Here is a 26,820-nt window from a genome sequence, read left to right as displayed (position 1 = left end):
TGATCAGAAAATGAAAGGAGCATTATAAATTAATTGGTAAAATGATGTGACAAGGCTGAATATTAGAATAGCATTACTGTACAGTTATTTTCCTGACCTGGATGCTTTCCAAATGCAGAGACAGGATTTCCCAAATTTCTCAGCCATCTGGAGAATTTGGGAACCACATATCAGAATATGTGCTTAAACACTAAAGAAAGCTGCTCTATACAATGCAGATATTTTTTATTAGGGGAGCTTGAATGTATCTGGCAAGCAGGTGGAGCCAAAGCACTTTGAATTATAAAAAAAAAACTGAAGTAGGAAAATAACAAAACTGTCAAGACTTTATTCCCCCACCTCATAGTTTAGTTCAGATAAGTTTGAATTTGGTATGGAGAAATCAGCTAAGCCAAGATTTCTGGACAAACTCTACTAATGCTGCTGGAAAGAGGTTCCATCCACCCCATGCACTTAAGGGGAACATAAAAGTCCTTCTCCTCTCTTAAGAGTTGCTCTAGATCAGAAAAATTATGTCATCAGACATCATGATCTGGTTATCTTCTTGCATCTGTTCCAACGCTGCTTTGACTTCAGCTGATGAAAAAGGAGTTGGGTTGTCCTGGTTGATGGATTCTAACAGGCTCTTCAGATTCACAGACTGTGCATGGGCAACTCTGAATACTTCCAGGAGGGCTGCCTTGAATGTTTTAAGCCTATGTGAGTAAAAGAACAAAGTAAGGATGCTTTGAAGGAAAACCCTGCTACTACAGTGAGTGAATGGGAGCAAAAAGCAACGAAAGGGAATGAATAGGACAGGGAGAAAAGGGCCAGGGGATTAATCAGTACAATCATTTCAATTTCAAGTAAGCTTTGGAGTATAGAGAGAGATACAATTTTACCACCTGCCTGCAACTCTTTAAATCAACTGCATTTTTTCCACTGCTGTATGAAAGATAGCTGCACAGTCACAGAAGAAGATATGCTTTAGAACAGGGGTATCAAACTGGCGGCCCACAGGCCAGATGCATCACGTGCAGGCCACACCCACCCTAGCTCCATGAATGGAAAAATGTCGTGGAATGTCACATGATGGCAACGTGACACAGCGAGTTTGACACCCATGCTTTAGAGGATTGCATAAGATTCTGCATACCATATATTCCAAATTCCCCCCTTCTAAAGTCATACAGTCCTTAATAGTGCCTCTCTGCTGACTTCTGTATAGTCACATGAATACCAAAAACATTACATTTGAAACACAATACACTGTTTTCATCTATAAAGGCAAAATAGGAAGCTGTAGTCTTCCTATTCTACAGTGTAGAATTTTATATTTTGATTGAAAGCTTATCTTAAAGATTTCACATAACATCTCATGATTTGTAGATGCCATAAATTGAGATTGCTGTATACAAGTTGAAAGGGTCTATTAAGAATATAAACTCCTTGTTTCATTCAGGAATATACCGTTTCCCTGAAAATAAGACCTCCCCGGATAATAAGGTGGGAGATAATAACTGAAGTAGGGAGATCTAACATTTAGTACTGCCTGTTTCCATCCCTTCTGGTACCTAGGCTGCCTGATTCCCTGGCAAATAACAAAGATAGGAAGGAGTTAGCTACATGAGGATGTCCTGGCTGTCATGCACAGAAACAGGATTGTCCGACGTTGAATATTTTTGGAATGGACAGAACACCTCTTTTGAACTTGATCAGAATGATTATTTTGAACTTGAAATTGGGTTTTTTAAGGTCAAAAATAATCTGTTTGGATTAAGTATGTTTTCCATATCACTATTTCAGATCCCCAAATCACATTTCATTTTACTCTTATCGTGTAAGAGTCTTTGCATGCTTCCTACCTGCACTCAGACAACTTTGATGTAATCTCATCAGTGCTTGATGTTTCAGGAACCTTGGAGAGGTGTGCCTGATCTAAAAAAATATAAAAACAGGAAAATGAAATTAATTACCAATTGGCATAACTGATTTGTACCTTCCATAAAAGAAGCAGACACCATGGTCTACTGGGGAAGATATTAAAACAAGATTATTAATTTATTGCTAAAGTGGAATCCTAAGCATATTTGGGTTCCACTTACTGAACTTACTCATTTGCAGCTTACATGAAACACGAGCCTATCCACTGTTATTTGTAAACTATACGGTATATCTTAGAGAACTGCACAAATTCTATATTATTCCATTTAATTATATTGTTAAACAAATCAATTTAATGTCATGTTCAGTTTATTTTTACCCAGAAAACACAAAAATAGCCCCAAGATACAACTAGTAAAGTTGCTGAAGAGCTAAAACAATCATTTACTGGGTTTGCCATTTTTAAGGTTGCCAGGACTATTTCCTTATAGCTAATTAACCTTTTTAATATGCTCATAGGCTCAGTGCATTTGAGAGCAGTTCCATTCCAATTTTCCTTAGAATAAGATCCACTGATCACAGATAAAATAATTTCTTCAGAAACGCAGAGAATTATTTCTTCTTGTCTTGATGGGCAGCACTTTTTCCTCCTCTAATTCAGAAAAACCAATCTTTACAATCCAAAGTTTATCAAACTTTTGACTTCTGCCCCACGGCAAGTACAATTTCAGTAACTAATACCTTCTCTACTATTTCAGCCAAAGATCCCTTCTTTCTGTATCTCATGTCTCATAAAACCTCATCATTCACTCAATCTTAATCAGCAAAGATCTATTAAGATTTACAGAAGTAAATTTTAATCTCAGATAAAATCAGTTTCATTTCCTTTTCTTTTTAAACAGTAATTTATCATTTTCTCAAAAACTACAACCAAAATCCTATATTTTCTCTTATCTATAAACAAATCTTTAAAACCTCATGATTCAAGCTTAAGTCAAAAATATATTATACACCAAAAAGAGCAACATACTAATTTTTTAAAGTGAATCCCTTCATATAATGTCCCACATATTCAATTTTTTCTCTTGGTCTCCTCTCAAACACCCTTACAAGTTTAAAAATGTATCTTTACTTTCAACACCATAGCTTATCACTGTCTCTAAAAATAGAACAAAAAACTCTTCTTCCCATTATCTTATCTTCAAAAAAATATTTAAAGCCTCATCGTTCAGTTCTAGTCAAGAAAAACCTGTTGAGAGCTACTAGAAAAAACATCATAAATATTTAAACTTTGATCAAATAAACTGACTTCACATTCTCTCCTTTTACTTTTAAAAGTCTTCATACTTATTCTCCTTAAATAAAGTTCTAGGAACTTCTTTATATTTTCTCTTCTTTTCTTAGGAATTCCTTCATTAGTTTAACAAGTCTCTTTTGCAATTTCAAGATAAGAAAGTTGTCCAAGTCACTCTTCTGATTTATTATTTGTGTATCCCTTTTAGTTATTAAGCCATCAGTTGGTTTCATTTGTAAGTAGTGTGTAACAACTTTTTCCATATCCTTCTTATATCTTGTCATTTTAAAATCCATATCCAAAACAATTAATTTTGAGTTACATTGTCTTCTCATTCAAATTCATTTTTGTATTAGCAGATAATCTTAAGAGAAATTTCTAAGTGCACTGTTGCCAAATATCCTTGAATTCTTCCAGTTAAAATATTTTTCTTCATTCTGCATTAGTGGTTCTCTTTTCCATTAATTATAGCATTAAGTTCCTTCTTGTTGCCTCTACTGTCCAGCCTTCAAAGTCTCCTTTTACCATGTTTTTCTCTATTCCACCACATTTGGATAACCCATTGTGATGAAACTTGTCATTCTGAAGGTTCTTAATATCCCAAAACAGTTACCAAGCCATTTACAGAAGTAATTAAGAGAGGAAGCCGATAAACCCAATGTCCATTTGAAGGCCCTGGACTACAACTTGGGCAAACCTGATTCTCTTGACTCTCCAAGCATTAAACCTGCCCGTCTTGCCATGGAGGACATCTATATGGAGTACTATTGGCAATCCCAGGTCTCCCCTCCCCACATTTATCCAGAGAGGAAATTCTAGGTGACAATCCATTTGCAGCTCCTTGTTCCGCTGCTGTCATTGGCTCTGTTAAAACTGTCCTTGGTTCACCATTGCTTCCATGGATATCCCAATCTTTCAGAATCTATGAAACCTCTTGCGAAAGGCAGCAATAAAGGCTGTTTCACAAGATATGAAGATGGTATGATATTATATAGCTATCCTAACCCTATGTATAGCTACTACACATATCCTGGACAATAATAATAATGAATGAGGAAGGTTTAGACTGCATCAAGCCATATATATCATTGGATTCCATGATTGCCATGCTAAAAATATTTCAGCTTGAGGATGTCATGCATTCAAATTCCTTATGGAAAAAAACCAGTTATTGGAGGAAGGATTGGAGATATTAAAAAGTAAGGCTGGTAAAGAACAAGCAGGATAGATATCATGAAATAAGATACAAATAGTCCTCATTTAGTGATCAGCTTGTTTAGCAACTATTCACAATTATAATAGTGTTGAAAAAGTAATTCTGGGACCAATCCTCACATTAATGGTATTTTCAGGTCTGTAAAGCAAAGGACAACTAAAGTAAGATTGTAAGCACAGGTGATTTCACTTAGCAATCCTTCACTTAATGACCATGTTGCCAGTCACAATTGTGGTTGTTTAAAAAGGACTACCTATACTGGTTAAAAACTACAAACATTAAAAAATCCAAAAGAATAAAAACAGCAAATCTATCTGAAAGATGCGATCAAACTGATGAAGACAGTCAGATATAAACAAATCCTTTCCAAACTCCAGAAGGATTGAACTGCACTTTAAAATTCATAGCAGAACAGACTTAGTTTGCCTGAATCTATTCATTTATCAGTCTAAAAGAAATGACTTACGTTCTGGCATTTCTGCTTCTGTGTCACTGAAGTCATATGGATCATGTCTTTCTCCTTCTGTGGGTGATTGCTGGCTGGAATCTGTCTTCCTTCTGTAGAAGGACATCAAGTTAATAGTAAGCTTTTTAACTAATGATTTTCAAAATATATTCATTTAGAAGATTTACACAGCCATTTAACTTGGATAATTGCAACTCAACACAATATACACTAAATTAAAAACTCTCCCGAAAGATGGTAGTTGAGAACCAGGCAATATCAACACAAGGTAAAATCCAGAAGCCAATGTATCAACAATATGACACCAGGGCTCACTAATCATACAGTCTTGTCTGACAGATGTGTTCATCTATTGTATTGCCCAAAAATCTAGGAGAAAATCCAAAATTTTAAAGCTTTTCTGCTGGCCAAATATTATTATTTGGGGCTGATGAAAATGCACTCCATTTCTTCTAAAAAGGCCATTCTGAACAACAATTACCGATAATGTCATCCATTAATAAAGAGGAAATGAAGTCTCAACATCTGTTTTGGTAACAGGAAATAGCTACTGATCTTAGGACTCTCAAGCACCACATAGTTCAACAGTATTTGGTGTTAGTATGCAAACCCAAACAGGTCAGTATATGCAAGACACAACAGGTCTCAAAAGCATAATCAGATTCCAAGGTTAGAAATATGCAGCTTCAGGGAAACAATCCAAGTTAATACTATCTGAACAGGCTGATGAAAAATGCAGATTATTCAATTCCATATCAACCCTAACAGTCTGTTTGCCATATCTGCTGGATCAAGGTTTTTTTTTAAATTAAGGATTTATTTTAAAATCTTGTTTTTTAAGTTCCTCTATAACACTTTTCTTGTCTACCTCTTTTTTTGTCTTTCTTCCCTTTCTTGGGACATTTCACCATCTGTTTCTTCTTCTGGGTCCTCTTCAGTCTGCTTTTTCCGCTTCTTTTCTTTTTCCAGAACCTTTGAAAGCAGAAAAACCAAAGAGTCCATATCTGGGCCAATCAATGGCTGCTCAGAAGCCTAGGGTAATCTGAGTTCCATAGAGGAAGACAAGAGCCAAATGTTTCTTCCTCCAAGGATGGGAAGCCCTAATAGTTTTAAGTATTATTTTCAGCCTCAAAATAAATAAAACCATCCAATATTTTAGTTTCAATAGACCTAGCAGCCATAAAAACATGGCATCTCCTACGAGAGGATTAAAGCTATAAAGAAAAATCTCAAACAAGTACTAGAGAAGTATCACAATCTCCTCTTCAGCAAGTGTCAGAACGTTGCTGATGAAAGTGAATTGTAAATTTGGATCAAAACCAGATGGCCATTCACACACTCTGTAATCATGTCACAAGGCTGTCTATAGCACAACCTCCATCTCTTTCATAAGCACTTCAGAGACACCAAAGTAATTAGTCATTCATGATGGGTATAACTTCTACAGACTCTACAAGTCTCGGCTGCTGACAATGACTGAAAATGAAACCAATGACCTATATTGGCATCCAAATAAAGTGAGGCAGATTCCTGTACATGCTCGAGTGGGACAGTTCATGCCATCTCTTCTGCTCATATCCTTTGGCTTTGGTTAATTTTATCTACTCATCATGACATAAATTGAGGTATTTACACATGGCAAGTAATGATATCAGTAACATCGATTGAATACAGATAATCCCCGACATACAAATTTATTTAGTTCAAAGTTACAAGAAATGTGACTTATGGCCATAGTGCAGTTACAATTTTTGTAGCATCCCCATGGCCACATGATCAAAATTCAGATGCTTGGCAACTGGTTCATATTTATGACCATTGCTGTGCCCTGGGGTCATGTGATCCCCTTTTGCGAACTTTCGACAAGCTAAGTCAATGGGAAAGCCAGATTCACTTAACAACCAGGTTACTAACTTATCAACTGCAGTGATTCACTTAACAACTATGACAAGAAAGTTCTTAAAATGAGGAAAAACTCACTTAACCAATATCTCACTTCATAACATAAATTTTGGGCTCAATTGTAGTTGTAAGTTGAGGACTACCTGTACTGAAGACACTTCTATATTCAAATATGCAAACCAACCACTATTTGGGGTCAGCCCAACTTTTTCTTATAACTCTTGTCTACTTACTTTTTTGAAATAAGCAAATTGTACCAGCTCTACAGCAGCTTTAGCATCCTGCTTCTCAATTATTTTACTCATCCTGGCTTTAGCGTGCGCAGTTGAGAGACGGATCAATGTCTCTAGAGTTCGGGCTGTAATAGGGGAAGTCTAAAAAGAGCAGGTAAAAGTCTTAATGCTTTTGAGGATGAAAAGATGATAATTGAGAAGATGATCAACATTCAAAGTGTTGTGTGCATGTACAGATGTGAGCATGTTTGATGCAGCACAATAGTTCTTTAAGATTCAATCCTATTCATGGACTACAGACTTACCATTCATGCAGGTATTAGGTTAGATTGGAATTCAATGAAATTGATATGTATAAAATGGGGAGCACCCCCCCCCCCAAAAAAAATCTGGCCTAGCACTCTACACCATGATAGATGGCCTATTTTATGAGCCTTGTCTACAGTGTACAAAGATAATGAAATTTGCAGCATTTCTGCATCCCTTGTTCCATACAGAAGGGGATTTCCAGTCAAAATTTAATTGGACATTAAGATAAAGATTTCTAGACTGAATTATGATTCTCAAAGCAGTACACATTGCAAAAAAATAGAGCTTGATTCGTGACTCACCCTGGCATTGTCAGAGCTAATCTGCTCCTGACTGCGAAGGGAAGAATATTCCTGGGCTATGAGGGCTGCTGATTCCTCAGTCAAAACTGGCTTCAACATCTTGGCAAAATGAATGTACTTCCTCATGAACTCCATGCTTACAATCTTCTCTCTGAGTTTGATCAAACAAAATCCATAAACTTCCATTTATTAGAGGATAACAGGAGTCTAACTGCCACCTCTGGGGATTCTTGGCTGGAAATCACTGATTTGTAGTTAAAATGAAACAGGATGCTGTTGGTAGATACCGAGAAGCAGAGATAAAGACGGATTTGAAACCAACAGGTTGACTATCCATTAAGAGAATGTGGCTGCCAGAATTAGGCTACTTGATACTAGTCTTAATACCCTGACAGTGGAAATATAGGAAGCAACTATAAAGCAATTCCTGAACTCAGAATCTGTCAGACCTGCCTCAGCTTGGCCCTCTAAGTATGAACCAGGTTGGATAAAAATAATTTTTTATTTTCATTTTTTTAAATGGATTTTTAAAAATCTGAATCAGATTTTTTTTATTTTTATCCAATTTAATAAAATGCTTTTGGAGTAAAAATCTATCTAAAGACAGTTTTTTATTTAAGATACATTAATAATTGAAATGAAATGGAGCTTAGTTACAGTATGTAGCATGAGGCTGCATATTCTGCAAAATTGGGACTGTCGGTAAGTCAACAACGGGTCAGAGAAGGAGCTGCTGCAGGACAGAGATGACAGTTGCTCTTTAAAAATTATGATTTAAATCTATTTGATTTAAATCAAGATTCAAATTGACTTGATTTAAATCAAATCCACCCTGATAAGAACTATCCTTTACACCATCGGGTTGAGAAAGGTATAGTTTACTAGAACCCAAATGAAATACAGTAGTGAGAAGCCAGAAGTGAAACTCACATGCCAAAATCCTAAGTGTAACTTTTTCCTCCCAAAAGGTGCCTCCCATCGTTAGTCCCCTCAAATTTAAATCAAAGAGATGTTTTTAGAAGGGTCGCCTGGGGATGAAGCTGCACTCTGTTCCCGAGCGGTTGACCCTGGGACTTCGTTTGGAAAGAAACGGTGAACTTTCATTCCCATGAAATATACTCCCCTCCCACCTGGTTCCAGAGTTCATGGCAGACTGGCACCAAAAGAAATTCTCAAAGTGTAGTAGTGGCATCTGACAGACTCTCTCTTCTTCCTGTGCATGCACTATTTGATAAGACAGTGAGTGAAGGAAATACTTACTTCTGCCTCCGAGGTCCATGCAGTAGGTCATCATGCCTTTCATACACTTGTAGCTCCTGATCTTCCTCCTCGGTAAAGGAAGGGTCATCAGTTGCTAGTAATTCTACTGTACTGCCTAAAGGCATGGCTAGAAAAGTAAGGGAAAATGTTTCCTCGGAAAGTTATCTAGAATATATCAATTTAATCAGTACATTAAACAACACTTTGTCCATTGCAAGATATAAAATAATCTGAATTTTGTCACTTTTAAACAAGCCAGAAAAGTTTCATCAAAGATCATAGAGAATATGTTTGACCCAGTTGACAGTTTTCAAGGAAGCCAAGGAACTCACCATCTCCATCCTGTTCATCAGCTGCTCTATAACGATGCATTCGCAAGACATGGTCTGAGATTTCCCGATCTTGTTCTGGATCCATTTGATCCAAAACAATGAAGAGCAAATCAAATCGGGACAGCAAAGAATCCTGAAGTCCAATATTCTCCATGGGAGTTTTGTATTGGTCATACTGCAAAGATGCAGGGAAATGTTAAAGAAGTCAAAACTAGCAAAGGAGTCACATTTTCTCTGTCTTCCTTCTACATGCTACACAAGAAGTGATTTTTGTATATGCCATATATGCTGTGCAGTTTATCTTTTTTCAGTTGGGTTTTTAATGTAAGCACAAATAGTCTTTGTTTTATTACACAGACGAAGTACATTTATGAAACTATGTGATAGATGCAGCTGAGAGACATTCAATAACAATGCAGTATGTAATAAGCAAAAAACAACAACCCCAATGGAATAGAGCATTGAAAAAGGGCAGACAATATTCTAGTAGGATGCCAATCTTCATAGATCTGGATTACCAAATGCAAGGAAATACTGTGTTTCCCCGAAAATAAGACAGGGTCTTATTTTCTTTTTACCCACAAAATATGGCTTGGGCCTTATTATCAGGGAAGGGTTTATTGTTTTGGGGTTGCCGGGCGGCTGCTCTCTTGCAAGCGGGCTCCCAAAGAGCTGGGCACAGCCTCAGGGGCAAACGGCTGTATTGCGCTGTCGCAGCAGTGCAACACAACAGCCATGAGGCGACCACGCTCACAAGCTGGCTGGCAAACCCCCTTTCCAGCCGGGCACAGCGCCATTCACTGACCTAGGGGTGTCACCAAGCCGCATGAGTGCCTGTTCGCCGCCGCCCAGCTCTCGCATCTTGGCGCTTTTGAAATGCCAGTGAATGGTGCCGACAGCCAGCCCACAACTATAGAGTGTACGGCCAGAGCGGCCACTGCTGAAAGACTCAGTTTGGAAGCTGCCGAAAAAGCCATGCTGCGATGGCGGCGGCGGCAGCAGAGGTGCCCTGGCTCTGCAGGGAGAGCTGGGCCAGGGCATCGTGAGGCTGGGAGGCGCGCGAGTGGGAGTGGAACAGCCGCTTGCGCAACCCTTCTCCAGCCGTGCAGAGCGTCATTCACTGGCATTTCGAAGGCGTCAAGACGCGAGAGCCGAGCGGCGGGGAACAGGCACTCACGCAGCTTGGCGATACCCCTAGGTCAGTGAATGGCGCTCTGCACGGCTGGAAAGGGTGTTTGCCGGGTGGCTGCTGTGCCCGGCTCTTTGGGAGCCCGCTCGCAAGAGAGCAGCTGCCTGGAAACACTCCTCTTCAGCTGGGCACAGCGCTGCTCACCAATCTAGTGGTATCCCGAAGGCACCAAGCAACGTGATCACCTTCCTCCCCCGTTCCCGCGGTTTGGCACCTTCGGGATATCGCTAGGTTGGTGAGCGGTGCTCTACCTGGCCAGAGGTGGAGGGTTGTCCAGGGGGCTTATTTGCGGGGGAGGGTTTATATTTTTGCCCACCAGAAAAATGTGGCATGGCCTTATTATCAGGGCATGTCATATTTTCGGGGAAACACGGTAGTAACATATGAACTAACTCTAGAGAATTCAATGAAGTATTGCTGTGTTCCACAAAAACATGCATGGAAACATAATCAATTGAAAAAAATCATTCAGGCTTAAAATAAATCCTCAGTTTCAAAACTGTGGCCTATTGGAACTATTGGTTTAGTAAGCAACTAAACCAATATTATCAACTAAAAATATAATGGCAGAAAGTTGCCACCTAGCTTATCCAAACAAAATATTTTCCATGCTTACCCTTCCATAGACTGGATTCGCAGCAGCTAATACACTGCAACGGGCATTGAGCTGGGCCTGAATGCCTGCTTTGGCAATAGTAACACGGCCTTGCTCCATCACTTCATGGATGGCAGTACGATCAATATCAGACATCTTATCAAATTCATCAATGCACACCACTCCACGGTCAGCCAAGACCATGGCACCGGCTTCCAGACAACGTTCTCCTAAGGATGGGGAAACAAAGAGAGGGAGAGAAAGTATATAAAGGTTAAACAAAGTGCTATCTTGCGTTTCTAAGTCAGGATTGGACTATTAAAGATCTCAAGCTATGTTACATGTATTTTTAGAGGGGCAAGCCCCTTGTGGCGGGTCATAAATCACGTGTCCACTGGTTTCCAGTTTCAGTCTTTCCCAGTTCCACGCATGTAGAGGTTGTAGCACTTGACTGAGCCCTTGAGTGAGAAGACATAAATCCATAATGTCTCTGCAGCTCAAGCCCAAGGTCCTAAGCCCCTTGCCTGATGGTTCGTAGAACAATCCCCAATTTCAGATGATTATGGGAAGATGTTGCACCGATACGGAGGGGGGAAAAGTGGCCCAGCATTAGATGTCAATGTCGTCAGGCTATTCGTATTTTGAGACCTTGATGTTCCAAGTCTCACTCATTTGGTAACTGATGACCACAGAGACATCCATGATCCATAGCTGGTTCACTGCAGTTTTATGAATGAAGTGCCGGATGGGATGATTGGTTTGACATATGGATGGATGCCTTGTTTGTGCAAAAGTTGATCAAGGCATTGTAAGATGCAATTAAGACATGCATATCCCCATCATGTGTCACCCCACAAACTTGCAGGACATGATTAATCATCTCAGGGATCCGGCAGGCTTCTCTGAGGAGTAAGCTGTGCCTCAATTGGATACCCTTAATATATGAACAGGGAAATACTCGGGAGGGATGTAATATCCATTCATGGCTGGCCACATCAATATTTGGGATACTCAGCTCTCGACCGTCAATTGAATTTGAGAGCGCAATCTTCCACTCCTCTCGCACCTCAGCTTAGTTGTTACCACTGTAGCATTGACTCTGCATGGCTGATTCATCAGGCACCTCTATGAGCCGAAAACATCTTGGCGCTGCAGTATGAAACAGCATGGTGGGATGTGATGCAATCTTTTCAAGCCGGGTCACCTGAAGCAGCAGGATTGAGGTGGAGAAGGCACCTTCAGGCCTCCATCTTTGATGGGCAGCCACCGCCAATATCTCACCGCCACACAGATCAAATAGTCCAGTTTTTTTCAGCATATTCCTATGCGCATGACCCAGTATGAGCTCATGCATAAATTTAGGCACTAAGTATGTTTTCAATAGCTTACGTTGCAATTGTAGCTTAAGTGGTGCCTGCGAAAGCACTTGGAGTAGATAATCCAATTTGCCAGTATGCTGGGGGATTACTCAGCCTTTTCAGTTAAATTGGAGGCCAAGATAGCGAATGGAATTATCCGGCCCCAGAGGGTTGATGGTACTTCCCTCACAGTTTATAGGTGGTTGGTAAAAGGGCCATGCACTTATGCTTGCCATCTTGAACAATAGGAAGACCAATAGACTTCTTGGCATTAAGTGCGACACCAGCTTTACGGAGAGCTCCAGACAAAAGAAGTAGGTTTTCTTAGAGCCTGGTGGACTTCTCTGCTAGGTCGTCGGCAGAGGCTATGCTGTTATCCGATGGCCATCAAAGTCATATCCAACGTTGGGTAACGGAACTTTGACAATCTCTTCAATGACCATAGTAAAAAGGAGCAGAGACAGAGGATCGTCTTGTTGGACTCCCCTGCTGCATGTGGTGGTAGTTCCTACTTATATAAGCACGTTTCTACTACTGCTCCATTCTCTGAAAGAAATAGTAATATTATCCCATCTCCTACAGAAAAGCCAAGGTAGCGTGTTTCCCCGAAAACATGACATGTCCTGATAATAAGGCCATGCCACATTTTTCTGGTGGGCAAAAATATAATCCCTCCCCCGCAAATAAGCCCCCTGGACAACCCCACCTTTGACCAGGCAGAGCGCCACTCACCAACCTAGCTGTATCCAAAAGGTGCCAAGCTGTGGTAATGGGGGGAAGGGGAGCAAAGGTGATTGCGTTGCTTGGGGCTTTCAGAATGCCACTAGGTTGGTGAGTGGCGCTGTGCCCAGCTAGAGAGGGAGGTTGCTGGGCGTCTGCTCTCTTGTGAGTGGGCTCCCAAAGAGCCGGGCACAGCCTCAGGGGCGACTGGCTGTATTGCACTGTCGCAGTAGCGCAAAACAGCAGCCATGAAGCGACCATATTCACGAGCAATCATCCAGCAAACCCACTTTCTAGCCAGGCACAGCGCCATTCACTGACCTAGGGGTATCGCCAAGACACATGAGTGCCTGTTTGCCACTGCCCGGCTCCCGCGGCTTGGCATCTTCGAAATGTCAGTGAATGGCACTCTGCACGGCTGGAGAGGGGTGTTGCACAAGTGGCTGTTCCGGTCCTGCGCCTCACGATACCCTGCTCAGCTCTGCCTGCAGAGCCAGAGCACCTCCGGCGCTGCCACCATCCCAGCATGGCTTTTTCGGCAGCTTCCAAACCGAATCTTCCAGCAGTGGCTGCTCTGGGTGTACGCTCTATAGTTGTACACTCTGGGAGTACGCTCTATGGTTGTGGGCCGGCTGAGCGTACTCCCAGAGCATACAACCATAGAACGTACGCCCAGAGTGCCACTGCCAGAAGACTCAATTTGGAAGCCGCCAAAAAAGCCATGCTGGGATGGTGGCGGCGGAGGTCCTCTGGCTCTGCAGGGAGAGCTGAGCCAGGGCATCGTGAGGCTGGGAGACATGGGAGCAGGACAGCGCTCGCACAAACCCCGTACAGCCATGCAGAGTGCCGTTCACTGGCATTTTGAAGATGCCAAGCCGCAGGAGCTGGGCAGCGGTGAATAGGTGCTCACACGGCTTGTCATTACCCCTAGGTCAGTGAATGGTACTGTGCCCAGCTGGAAAGGGGGTTTGCCAGGTGGCTGCTCGTGAGCATGGTCGCTTCATAGCTGCTGTTTGCGCTGCTGCGACAGCGCAACACAGCCGTTCGCCCCTGAGGCTGTACCTAGCTCTTTGGGAGCCCGCTCGCAAGAGAGTAGCCGCCCAGCAACCACAAAACAATAAGCCCTCCTCTGATAATAAGGCACAAGCCATATTTTGTGGATAAAAAGAAAATAAGAACCTGTCTTATTTTCAGGGAAACATGGTAATTAACTCCAATGTTAACAACATCCACCCACCTCTGTACAATTACTTCTCAAAATAGTACCCATAATCTTTCGAAAGTAAAATGATTTAATTTTTTTAAAAATATTTTTTTAAAGAAAATATCTTGCTGCTTTTAAATCTTAATGTGAGATTAACCAATTCTAGCAAAGTTTCAGGTATTATAGGAAGGTCTTGGACTATCACACAATTAGAGGTAAAAAACATGAGTCGCTGATCATGATGCTGCAACAAAATGAAGCTAGGTTGTTACTGCTGCCCATTGGGGTGAGTTTTATTTTCCAATCTGCCCTAAAGTCCTGGAGTTCCCAGTACTTTCCTATTCAGTTCCTAACTAGGACTGACCCTACTTATTTTACAGTCCAAAGCATGACAGGATTTTGAGCTATTTAATCTATAATACGCATTAGATGTAATTATGAAGGGTTTGATATCCTCACTCCTTTTTGCTAAATCAGTAGTTCCCAAAGTGATGGTACCGCCCTCTGGGAGGCGGTGAGATAACTTAGGGGGGCAGTAAGAGGCAAGGGGGGCGGTAGGGGGTGGTAAGAGGCAAGGGGGTGGCAGGAGGGCGCTAAGGGGGTGAAGAAAAAAAGATGTGTTGGCTGCAGAGGGCGTCACCACCCTCCCCTCCAATCACCGCCTTCCTTCCAGGAGAGGGGCGCGCGCCGCTTCAATCTCCCGCCCCCCAAGTTGGCATGTGGAAAATAAACACCGCGCAGCAGTTTCCAACTGCCACGCGGTGTCGTTTGCGGGACACGGACTGCAGTCTGCAGAGCGGCCTCACAATCGCGATTGAAACCGTCTCCAGCTAAACAGGAGTCTTGAGGTGCAGCAGGGCAGCAAAGTGACTGGGTTGAGGACTTGAGGTGGCTCGGGCTTCCTGGAGCAACTATTTTAGAGGGAACATTGCCCACAGCTGCCTTCGCACAAGATTAAGAGGGCTAAATTTGCCTCATTGGGTGGGTGGGGGAGTGATTGGCCGAAACTCGCTGAAAGTTCCCTTTCTTTCTGACCCGCGTGATTAATTCAGCCTCTGAGATAAACTGTATTGTGTGAAAGCAGCCTCTCCAGCATCCGTGCCTCGATTAACACATAAAAGACCAGAAAGGGTGGGGGACTGGTCACAAACCAAGAACGAGCCAACTAAGCTGAGCGTGGGTTGCTCCGCAGAGAGCAATCCACGCTCTAGAGAAACGGCAGCAGTGAGCCGGCAGTGAGCCTCCTGCTTTCGCTTTCTACCTCTCGCGATGGCAGGAGGCTCACTGCCCGTTTCTCTTGAGGCTATCTACCTGAGGCTCGCATTGACAAATCCAGGACGGCGCAGCAGTGATCCTAAATTCCCACCTAGAGTGCGTGCGCCACAGAATCCAAATGCAGGAAGCAGGGTCTGTTTCCTCCTGCATCTCTCTCTTTCAAAGAAAATCTTCCTTGTTCTACCTCTCCTGGCTGCAATCTCAGCTATCTTTGAGCCAGCCAGTCAACTGACATCACCTGATATTAGATAACTCATTGGGATTTTCAAAGTCATTGAGAATATTTTTGCTTTTAAGCTAATTAAACTTCCTATCTGTCAGTTTATCTGTGCAATTTTGTTGGATATTTTGGGTCACTAGCAATATTCCTTCTAAGCTGAGCGGGTGCGCGACCACACATGTGGCAACAAAACACCCTGCAGCAGTTTCCAACTGCTGCGCAGTGGTTTTTGTGAGATGCCTTCCACGATAACAGGAGAGGAGAGCCAGCCTGGAGTCAGCAATCAGTTCTAGGTCCACAAGGCAGAAAGTAGCTGAGAGAAGGGGTGTGGGGGTTGGGAGAAGGCATGGGACGGGCTCCCAGCAGCGGCTGCTCAGATTTGCCATTTGCGAGAGGGAGAGAAAGGGAGAGGGAGAGCGCGAGTGTGTGTATCCCTCCTTCCTTCAGCCCAACACTCTCGCTGGCATCCCGGCCAGACGAGAGGGACTGCAGAGGGTCTCCCCAAGTCTAGGGCAGCGAGTCATTCAATGGGAAAGTTGCCTCTTGGAAGGAATGACACGGCTTGGCTCCCACTTTATCTCTCTTGCCTCTTCGCTTTTCCGTTCGATCGTTGGGCGGCGGATCGAAAGCGGGAGCCAAACCGGGTCATTCCTTTCAAGAGGCAAGTTTCTCATCGAATGACTCACTGCCCTAGACTCGGGGAGACCCTCTCGTCTGGCCGGGATGCCAGCGAGAGTGTTGGGCTGAAGGAAGGCGGGATACACACTCTCTCTCTCTCACTCTCTAGCAGAGAGAGAGAGAGAGAGAGAGAGAGAGAGAGAGAGAGAGAGAGAGAGAGAGAGAGAGAGAGAGAGAGAGAGAGAGAGAGAGAGAGAGAGAGAGAGTTAGTTAGTTAGTTAGTTGGTGGGCAGACTTAGCATTTTGGTAAGTTTGTTTCTCTGTGTGTTGTGTATATATACATGTCTCCATGGATGCAATTGTGCAAGCATTTTTTCCCCTCTTTAAAAGAATTTTTGGATTTCTCCCCACCAAACCTTTAAGACTGAAAGAGTTAGAGTTGAAATATAAAGAGATTGTCAATCGCCATACTGTTAGATTGATAGGCAATTGTGGACTATCTTGATTATATCCTCCTTAGAAAGAATATGCTACTGTATGGTTGAGAAAAAGATCAAACTTCATTCCATGGAAACCCAACAAAATTCATAGGGAGGGTTTCTTTCTATGATGGGCTTCTTGGGTCAACAGTGAATATCAGTTATCAAAAATGTAGGTAGAAAATTAAGCAGACAATAGGCAATTACAATTTCTGAATTCTGTTTCTTTGCACTTAGTGACTTATAAATAGACTAATGTTCTGAAAACCTGACCTAAATTACTATATATTTTAAATAGCTGTAAAACTATGCTGAAAAAGTTAATTCTTGATGAATTTAAGGAGAAATGAGAGTATTGGATAGTAAATGGACAAATAAAATTACCAATCAAAGAGAATATTTGCATCTCAGGGTTGAAATGAGGTATTCTCTCTTACTCTTTCCTCTTCCTCTCTTCTCTCTCTGTCTCTCATCCTCTTTCTCTTTGTCTCTCTTTCTCTCTCCTTCTTTTCCATTCTTCTGTCACTTTCTCTCGCCTTCTCCTTTCTCTCTCCTCTTTGTCTCTTTAGGTCTCTCTCACTCTCTTTCTCTTTGTCTCTCTTTGTCTCTCCTTCTTTCTCACTTTTCTGTCACTTTCTCTCGCCTTCTCTGTCTCTTTCTGTCTCTCTACTCTCTTTTTTCTTCCTCTCTTCCTCTCTCCCACTCTTTTATCACTTTCTCTCTACCGCCCAACCTGTCCCCATACTTATCTTCGACTAATCATGTTCGCAACAATTTACCTTTTCTAAATAGGTGCAGTTCCCTTACCAGACCCCTCGCTCACTCAAACACACACAGACATACACACACACACACTCATGCACAAAACCATTTTTCGCCATTCCAATTTGGATTCTATTAATATTAACTAAAAAGGTTTTTAAATTGGATTTTGAATAAATGTGCAATTGTTAGTTTTGAATTTTACTGTTACTATCTTCCTTCCGTCGTGCAAACTGCCCAGTCACATGACCCCCCCAGCCACACCCACCAATCCACGCCCACAGAACCGGTAGTAAAAAAATTGAATTCCACCACTGGGTGGGGGGCACTGAGGATCAGTTTGTAGCACCAAGGGGGCGGTGGACTGAAAAAGTTTGGGAACCACTGTGCTAAATAATATTCTACTCACCATACCAACTTGCCTGTCCATTTCAAATTTAGCCCAATTCACTCTAGCTAGAGATTTAATTTGTTAGCATAACACTGCATCACTAGGCCACTGTTTTACTTATACCTCAAGCTCTGTGTTCACTGTATTTAAATTTTCAAAATAGACAGAAAGCAACTCATTAATAGTAGGCATAAATTGAATCAATCAATCAATCAATCAATCCTCTTGGCTGCAGTGAGACTGTCAGCTGCTTTTTCCCATGACTGTACCACCTGTGCCCTTTGCATATCATTTGCCTCTAAGTTCTCACCAGTTTCCTGATCTGTTGTAACAGCAGCGGTCAAGCCTACTCCAGAAGAACCCCTGCCAGTAGTGGGAATGGCCCGGGGAGCTGTACATAACACATAACGTAATAATTGAGACTTCGCAACAGAAGGGTCACCTGAAAATACAAGAGATATAGGCTGTTTAGAACATAGAATCATAGAGCTAGAAGTGATCTTCTAGCCCAGCCCTCTGCTAAAGACAGGATTCTTATACCATGCCAGTCCAATGGTTGTCTCGTCTATTGCTGGAAATCTCTAGTGATGGAGCAACCACAACCACAGGAGGCAATCTATTCCATTGCTTAATTGTTCATTGTCAGAAAATTTCTCCTTATTTCTAGGTTACATCTCTCTTTGACAAACTTCCACCCATTACTTCTTGTCCTGCCTTCTGGTGACCTAGAGAATAAGTCAATCCCCTCCTTTTTGTGACAGCCCCTCAGGTACTAGAAGAGAGTTATATCCCCGCACCCCCAATCTTCTTCTTTGATAGATTAGACATACCCAGGTCCCTCAAATTCTACATAAATGCCAGCTATACTCTCCTATTATAGGATATGATCAGTGTTTCTGGAACATTCCAAATACAAGGCCTCCATTACATACCAATCAGTAGGACATTAATGTCCCCTCGGAGTCGGCTTCCATTCTCCAACACTTTTTCGACTCCTCCCAGGAGCATACACAGAATTGCCTTCTTGATGTATTCATGCCCATGAATGCTGGGAGCCAAAGATTTTGAAAGCTGTTCAAAAACATCCTAGATGCAGGAAACAAATGGGACAATATTAAAGTAGAATATCCACATAGAACTAAAGTCAAAGAACAGTAAAAAGAAAAGGGTGATTACCCTATTACTTCGTAACAAGCATTGCTTCATCAAAAATTAAAATATTACATGCTACCACAAAAATGTGAACTTAGGATAAAAAGACCACATTCATTTCTTAACAGTTTGCTATAACAGTTTGCTACAACAGTTTGAAACATATATAGGAGGCTATATTTCTCTCACTGTTTAGCATCACACACAGGTCATCTTGCTAAAATATGTAAACTACTTGAAGAGCATGATTTTTTTAAAAGGCCAATGGAAAAAGAACCCTAACATTAAAATAACAGAATTTTCAAATACTTTTAAATTAATCATATTTGTACTTTAAATGCCAGCATCCAGTTTACCTTTGAGTGCTGTTTGCTAAATTTTTTAATTTTGCTAACATCTCTAGATGAATATTCAGGCTGGACTTCCTTGCTCATTTGCTTTACTTGGCAAGCAATCAGGATGGTCCTGGAAAGAAAGAAATCAAGACAATCACTTTTTTTCTTTTTATGTTTAAACATTTCCCTGCAGCTTCATAGGAGCACTAATACCAGTAATATGTTATTAGCTAAACAAATACCAGATTAATTTAAGACTTCTACTGCATTGAATTTCAAGAGTAACCATTGTGGGAGGAACCTCTGACAGATTCTGATGTTGAGCAGTCCAACATGAACACCCTGAAGAGGAGGAGCCGAACTCGCCATGACACGACGTGCGATCTCAGTGCTCTGAGATCGCAGTCAACACTTTTGCCACTGGGTGGTCCAAATGGACCTAAACCGTCCCGCAGAGACGGCAAACAGGAGTCCCTGATCAATCCAAGAGAAAGTCTTCAAGCCGGTGACAAAAAATCCAGCCATTTGGCTGATGAAGTCGGGGCGGCTCCAAAACGGAAGGATATGGAAAGAGAAAGTGTTTCCAGCTGGTGAGAATTTTTTACCGTTTTAGAAGTGACTGTCTATAAAAAACGTAAACTAAATTCAAATTGGAGAACAGAAGAAATAAGCGGCAGAATTAAATTTGGAATGGTTTTTGACAGTGGGTTATCCTTTTTTTTTAAATGCTATCTTCACGGATGGAATTTATGTAAGACTTCTAAAACGAATGGATTAAACCTTCTTCTATTTTTCTTTTTTCTTCATTACTCTTTGTAACCTATGGTCAATTCTACTCTTTCATTACTGTGGTGTTCTTGTAATTCATTTAAGAATTGGACTTTCTTTTCAACTTGAAATACAAAAAAGATATATATTTTTAAAAATTGCAACATTGTAACAATAACACTGCTACTTTGGAGGCTAGAGTTTTGTGTATTGGAAATGAAAGACTTTATTTTCTTTCACTGATTATCTTGGCTTGGCACTTCAAGGTCTTACTGTTTGTTTATAGAGGATGATAAGAAGAAAAGCACACAGATGTTCCTTTGAAGTATTTCTAACCAGAGAAAGGTGAAAATGAAATGATTATTGTGAATCGATGCTTAATCTTTGTTAAAATCCTGTAAGCTAGAATAGCAGTGTTTATTAGTTGAAGACAATGGCGCAATTTCAACAGGAGAAAGAAGTTTTAAGCCTGGAAAAGATACTCTCAGAAATACAGAAATTATCAGATATACGTGAGAGGATGGAGAAGTTGGAAGTTTTAGTGCATCTAACAGCAAAATATGACGAAGAAGTTGAAGATGTTCATCAAATGGATAAAATGGCAGTTAAAATCAAAGAGGAAAATAAATATAAAGAAATTAAAATTGCTGATATTTATGGTGACTGGTATGTCTCTGAAAATGGAAAGAGTGGAATACTGAAAGAGGAATTAAATGGAGGGGAAACCTACCCTGGATGGCAAGATACAGAAGGAGAAAAAATAGAAGAATTTATGGATTTAAAGAGAGAAATCTTATTAGCAATAATTTTGATAACACCATCGACAATCAAAGACAAGCTGATTAAGGAAACAGAAGAAGGACATCGTAATTACATGAGAGATTTTATAAGCAAAAAATTGCTAAGAGGAGTCCATACAACATTGATTAAAGAGAAGATTAGAGGACTGATACCACAAATAGCAGAAGATATGAGACTGTTTTGCTACTGGAAAGATATAGGTTGATAAATGGAAGAGTATAACTTAAAACTAGTTAAACTTAGCGAAATTTAGTGATAATAGATATAGTTAAACAAATAATTGATAATGATAATAATGTATACAATGTCTTGTGTCATGATAAGCAATAATGGGATATGAATATTGAATGGTACCCACGAAAGGAAGATTAGAAATTCTTTTGGATTATATATAAAGGTTAATAAAAAAGAACTAAGTTAGATATAGTTAAGTTTAGAATATTAGGGGGAAAATGTTATGATACAGGATATAGTTAAATAAAGGAGGGATGATGATAACGTATATATAGGTATGAGTACAACATAAGGAAATTTGATGTAAATTTCAAATAATGATTTGGAAAGAAGAATTAGAAAATTTTGTTTCTTAATATTATGGATGTTTAGCTAGAATAGGATATAAAGATTCAGTGTTATTGGAGGATTTTAGAAATAGTAAATGAAATGCTAGTATGTGGTTATGTATTAAATTTTGGTATATTCTATGATGAAGGACATTTAAACAATTATAGTCAAATGAAAACGGAGGTATGATGATGGTAACATGTATAAATATCTGATCTTAAGATACTTGAGTTAATATGAAGTAATGTTTGTTAATAATAATAATAATAATTGAATTTATTAGCCGCTCCCTTTCCAGGCAGGACTCGGGGCGGCGTACAATGGAGCATATAGAACATAAAACATGTGTACAAACACATAAACATACATATATACAAAGACACACATGCACGGAGGAGGTAACAAATTACAACATTTAGACAGTTAAAAATCACCATTAAAATACCCCAATTGTAAGAAACCCAATGTACAATTAAAATTTAAAATTTAAAAAGACAGTCAGGAGGAGTAAGAAAAATTACGGTTGAGCCAGGCCAGATAATTGAAAGAGGTGGGTCTTCAGCTGTACACGGAAGGAGCGGAGATCGGAAGTAATCCTGATGTCACGGGGGAGGTCATTCCACAGGGCTGGGCCCATCACAGAGAAGGCTCTGCTCCTGGGTGTCGCCCCCCGACACTGTTTGGCGGACGGCACCCGGAGAAGTCCCTCTCTGTGTGAGCGAATTGGTCGTAGGGATGTGTGGGGCAGGATGCGATCCTGCATGTAACTAGGCCCTGTGCCATGAAGCGCTTTAAAGATCATAATCAAGACCTTGAAACGCACTCGGTAGACCACAGGAAGCCAGTGCAGCTCGCGCAGGAGAGGTGTTACAGGGGAGTATCTAGTCCTCCCCATAATCACCCGCGCGGCCGCGTTCTGGACCAACTGTAGTCTCCGAGTGCATCTCAAGGGAAGCCCCATGTAGAGAGCATTGCAGTAGTCCAGGCGAGACGTCACTAGCGCATGGGTGACTGTGTGTAGGGCATCCCGGTCCAATAAGGGGCGCAATTGGCGCATCAGGCAGACCTGATGGAACGCCCCCCTTGCCACGGCTGTTACATGGTCATCCATGGACAGCCGGGCATCTAGGAGGATGCCCAAATTGCGCACCTGTTCCATGGGGGCTAGTTGCACGCCCCCGATGGCCAGAGATGGAAGCACCTGGTTGAACCGGGAGGCCGGAAGCCACAGCCACTCCGTCTTGGAAGGGTTGAGTTTTAGTCGGTTGCCATCCATCCAGACCCGTACGGCCTCTAAACACCGGGACATCATTTCGACGGCCTCATTGGGGTGGTTCGGGGTGGAAATGTATAGCTGAGTATCATCAGCATACAGATGATATCCCACCCCAAAACCACGGATGATCTCGCCCAGCGGTTTCATGTATGTGTTGAACAGGAGAGGCGAGAGCACCGATCCCTGTGGCACTCCACATGTGAGTGGCCTCCGGGTCGATCTCTGCTCCCCTGCCAACACACGTTGCGTCCGGTCAGAGAGGTAGGAGCCAAACCACCGTAAAACGGTGCCCCTGACTCCCAGCCCCTCTAGCCGGTGCAACAGGATACCATGGTCGATGGTATCGAACGCCGCCGAGAGATCTAATAGGACCAGGATAGAGGAACAACCCCTATCTCTGGCCCTCCAGAGATCATCAACCAATGCGACCAAGGCCGTCTCCGTGCTGTGCCCGGGTCGGAAGCCGGACTGGCGCGGGTCTAGATAATCATTTTCCTCCAGGTGACGTGGGAACTGCTGTGCCACCACACTCTCTACAACCTTCGCTAAAAAAGGAAGGTTGGAGACTGGACGATAATTGACTAGGTCCGTTGGGTCCAGGGAAGGCTTCTTGAGCAGGGGCCTCACCACCGCCTCTTTCAAGGCGGCCGGTAGAGACCCCTCACCCAACGAGGCATTCACTAGGCCCAGGAGCCAGTCGCGCGTAACCTCCCAGGATGCCAGTACAAGCCAGGAGGGACACGGGTCCAATAAACATGTGGTGGGTCGCAGACGTCCACGCAACCTGTCCAAATCCTCAATGGCAACCGAGTCAAACTCCTCCCAAAGCGATCCCTCAAGACTCGCCACGGGCGTCTCTACTGAACCACTGAAAGGGGCCCATCCCATCCGGATTTGAGCGACTTTGTCCTGTAGATATTTCCCAAACTCCTCTGCTCTGCCCTGTAAAGGGGCTTCCCGCGGTCTCTCAAACAAGAGGGAGCGAGTCACCCGAAACAGGGCGGCAGGGCGGTTATCTGCGGACGCAATAAGAGCGGCGCAATGTTGACGTTTGGCCGCTCTTAATGCCACGAGGTACGTCCTCAAATAGGCTCGTGCCTGTGCTCGGTCAAATTCGGAACGGGAGGATCTCCAACGACTCTCTAGGCGTCTCTTGTGGCGTTTCATCACCCTTAGCTCCTCGGTAAACCAAGGGGCCAGGGTGGTTCGTCGCCGCAGGAGAGGCCGCAAAGGCGCCACCCGGTCTAGGGCCCCGGTAGTCGCACTATTCCATGCGTCTACCAGGTCCTCCACTCGGGGGCGGGTCAGGTCCACAGGAGGTGGCCCAAGCTCCGTCTGGAACCTATCTGGTTCCATCAGGCGCTTGGGGCGGAACCATCTAATACCTTCCAGTTCCGCCTCCTCGCGGGGGGTAGCACCAGGGAAGTCCAGCCGGAGAACTGTTGACTGTGGAAGAGATGCACGTAAGCTTTTTTGTAACCAACTGATACACTTTCTACAGTATGTAAAGGAGGATATGTTGTGTTTGTCTTGAAAAAAAAACTTTTAATAAAAAAAACATGAAGAACCTATAGCTGTGTCAAAGATAAGGCAAATATTTAAAAAATAATAATCTTCCAAGCACAATTTTTAATGTTTAAACTCAGTTTAGAATGAAAGAAAATGCCTGAGGAACATAGCTTCCACTACATTCTAATAATTGCTATATTTCTTTAGCATTAATTATTTTACAATATGTATATGGCATGTTCCCTGACAGACCAAATTATTTTCCTGAATACAAGGCTTGAAAGTTGTTGGAAAAACAGTTTCTAAAAAGCCAATTTTTTAGAACCACAAAACAAAAGCAAAAGTATTGTTGTAGGAGAGTTTAATGCAATATGGGTCTCAAGTCCTGGTACATCAACCCAAAGCCAATAAAGCAGCTTATACTACTAACCGAAATGTCCCTGAAGTGTAGCCACCCTTCTTGCTTGGCAGACAACGGAATGTTCCAATGATTTGTACTCGGTCTCCTGGCTTTACTTTGTCTACCAAGTCATCATCTAAAATGATGTCTACAGAGCGAGGAAGTTGTCCAGCTGGTGCTTTCTCTGGCATCTCCTGGATTGTGATGGTTTGATGATCTTTGTAAGTTGACAGGCCAAATTCTGTCTCGAGAGGATTGTTTTCTTCATCCTACAAGAATGTACTTTGTTTTTATATTAGTTTTTTAAAGTTTTTTTGTTTACTTGCTGAAAATAAGGGATTTGAATTTATATTCCCCATATAAATATGCTACCCAGATTACTTGAATTCCTGAATACATGCTGTCCCAGCAGCATTATTTTTATTCTAAAGTGGTACATAACATTAAATACTGAGCACCAAATTTGATGTCAAAGAATATTTAACTATATCATGTCTAGATCCTTCTAATAACTTTTAGAATTCTTTCATAATAGAGTCACAATTCTTCTAGGAGCTTTGAAAGGTTTCTGAATCCATACAACTCACCTTAGTGGGATAAACAGCAGAGGATGGAAAAGCTTCCAGGGAAGTCAAATCTGTGTACCGCCGCTCAATGGTTTTCTTGGTAGCAGGGCAGTAATGCACACTTCGAACAACCTTTGGGCGCACCAAAGAGCCTACATGGGGACAGAAACAAAAAGCATCTGGAAATAAAGAAAAGGGCTAGCCAACCTCAGCCTGAACACTTCCTTCAGATGTTCACATGCTAGATTGCAAAACATTGCATATTTATGTTGATGTAACATACCACGTCTTTTCACATCAATTGCACACTCAATCCCATTATATTTGTTTTAATATATTCCTAGACCAAGGATCTGCAACCTTAAACACTCGAAGAGCCATTTGGATGTGTTTCCCACAGAAAACACAGAGAGCCAAAAAACCTGGGTGGATGTGGCCAATTTGATGTCACTCCCTCTCACCCAGTCATATGACTGTCTCTCTGTGTCTCTTCTCTCTCCCCCCCTCTTTCTCTCTTCCCCCCTCTCTCTATCACTCTTTTCCGCCCCCCTCTCTTTCTCTTTCTCTCTCTTCCCCTCTCTTCCCTCTCTCCCCCCTGGGGGCAGGAAAGGAACCCTTGAACTAGTGCTGGCTGGTGGGAATCTGACATCCAGAGGCTGATGAGCCCAGGAGCAGACAGCTGACCAGCTGAAGGCCAGCTGTCTGGTGGAGAGGCGGGGGATCACAACACCGGTGGCCATGCAGGAAAAGCAACTGACATCTGGGAGGCCAGAGTGAGCCGACAATGATACTCTGTGTCATGATTAGCTCCAGAAGGAGGGGACCGGGTCTCCCCCATTGTGAAAGGTGCAGTGAGAGCAGCGGGCAGGCCATGGAGGCAGCAACAGCAAATGCACAGCGCTGAAATCAGAATGTTGTTTTGGCAAGTGCAGGGCACTTCGTTCCCACACTAAGGCTCCATCCATCACCACTGCTGCGACAGGGCAACAGCTCTTTCATCTCTCTACCACGACAGGGCAACAGGGAGCTGCAGCAGAGGGACGAAAGAGCTGTATGCGGCTGTGGAGCCATGAGTTGCCAACACTGGTCTTAGACTATCATTTTAAAGATAACAGCTGAGAGTCTTTTTTAAATGCATTGCAATCTATTCGAAGACTTTGGAAAACACAAACATATTTAACACAAGTACTTCCAAATGATTCTTTAGAATAATATTCTCAATGGCATTCTAATCCTGAATGTATAATGTTTAGCTTTACTGGAACAAGTCTTACTTAAGTGTCTATTTCACTCTGTTACAAAACCCTGGAGAGAAAGCCTGTATTCATGGAGTAATTTTATTGGATAATATATTCTTAGTGGGAAAGCAAGTATCACCATGTTCATTCTCCCCACCCACCCTCTCCCCAAAGATTTGTAAAACTGGAGGATTTACTGCTTTTTAAACAGAATAATTCACCA

General features: G+C 42.2%; 1 protein-coding gene across 1 annotated transcript in view; it reads right to left on the bottom strand.

The window, feature by feature from the left end:
* Positions 1 to 208: 208 nt before the first annotated feature.
* Positions 209 to 26,820, bottom strand: part of MCM3 (minichromosome maintenance complex component 3) — a 37,455-nt gene continuing 10,843 nt past the window's right edge. The window contains exons 4-17 of the mRNA XM_081941218.1: positions 25,381 to 25,511; positions 24,824 to 25,062; positions 19,497 to 19,605; positions 18,921 to 19,074; positions 18,299 to 18,430; positions 10,983 to 11,191; positions 9,178 to 9,352; positions 8,846 to 8,972; positions 7,586 to 7,736; positions 6,975 to 7,115; positions 5,708 to 5,811; positions 4,840 to 4,931; positions 1,845 to 1,917; positions 209 to 695 (exon numbers count right to left, since the gene is read on the bottom strand). Of these exons, the coding sequence (XP_081797344.1) occupies positions 497 to 695; positions 1,845 to 1,917; positions 4,840 to 4,931; positions 5,708 to 5,811; positions 6,975 to 7,115; positions 7,586 to 7,736; positions 8,846 to 8,972; positions 9,178 to 9,352; positions 10,983 to 11,191; positions 18,299 to 18,430; positions 18,921 to 19,074; positions 19,497 to 19,605; positions 24,824 to 25,062; positions 25,381 to 25,511 (2,036 nt within the window). The 3' untranslated portion in view covers positions 209 to 496. The remainder of the gene's footprint in view (positions 696 to 1,844; positions 1,918 to 4,839; positions 4,932 to 5,707; positions 5,812 to 6,974; positions 7,116 to 7,585; positions 7,737 to 8,845; positions 8,973 to 9,177; positions 9,353 to 10,982; positions 11,192 to 18,298; positions 18,431 to 18,920; positions 19,075 to 19,496; positions 19,606 to 24,823; positions 25,063 to 25,380; positions 25,512 to 26,820) is intronic.

Source organism: Natrix helvetica (assembly GCF_964273705.1).
Source record: "Natrix helvetica genome assembly, chromosome: 2".
Lineage (NCBI taxonomy): Eukaryota > Metazoa > Chordata > Lepidosauria > Squamata > Natricidae > Natrix > Natrix helvetica.
This window is presented reverse-complemented; position numbering and strand designations above follow the sequence as displayed.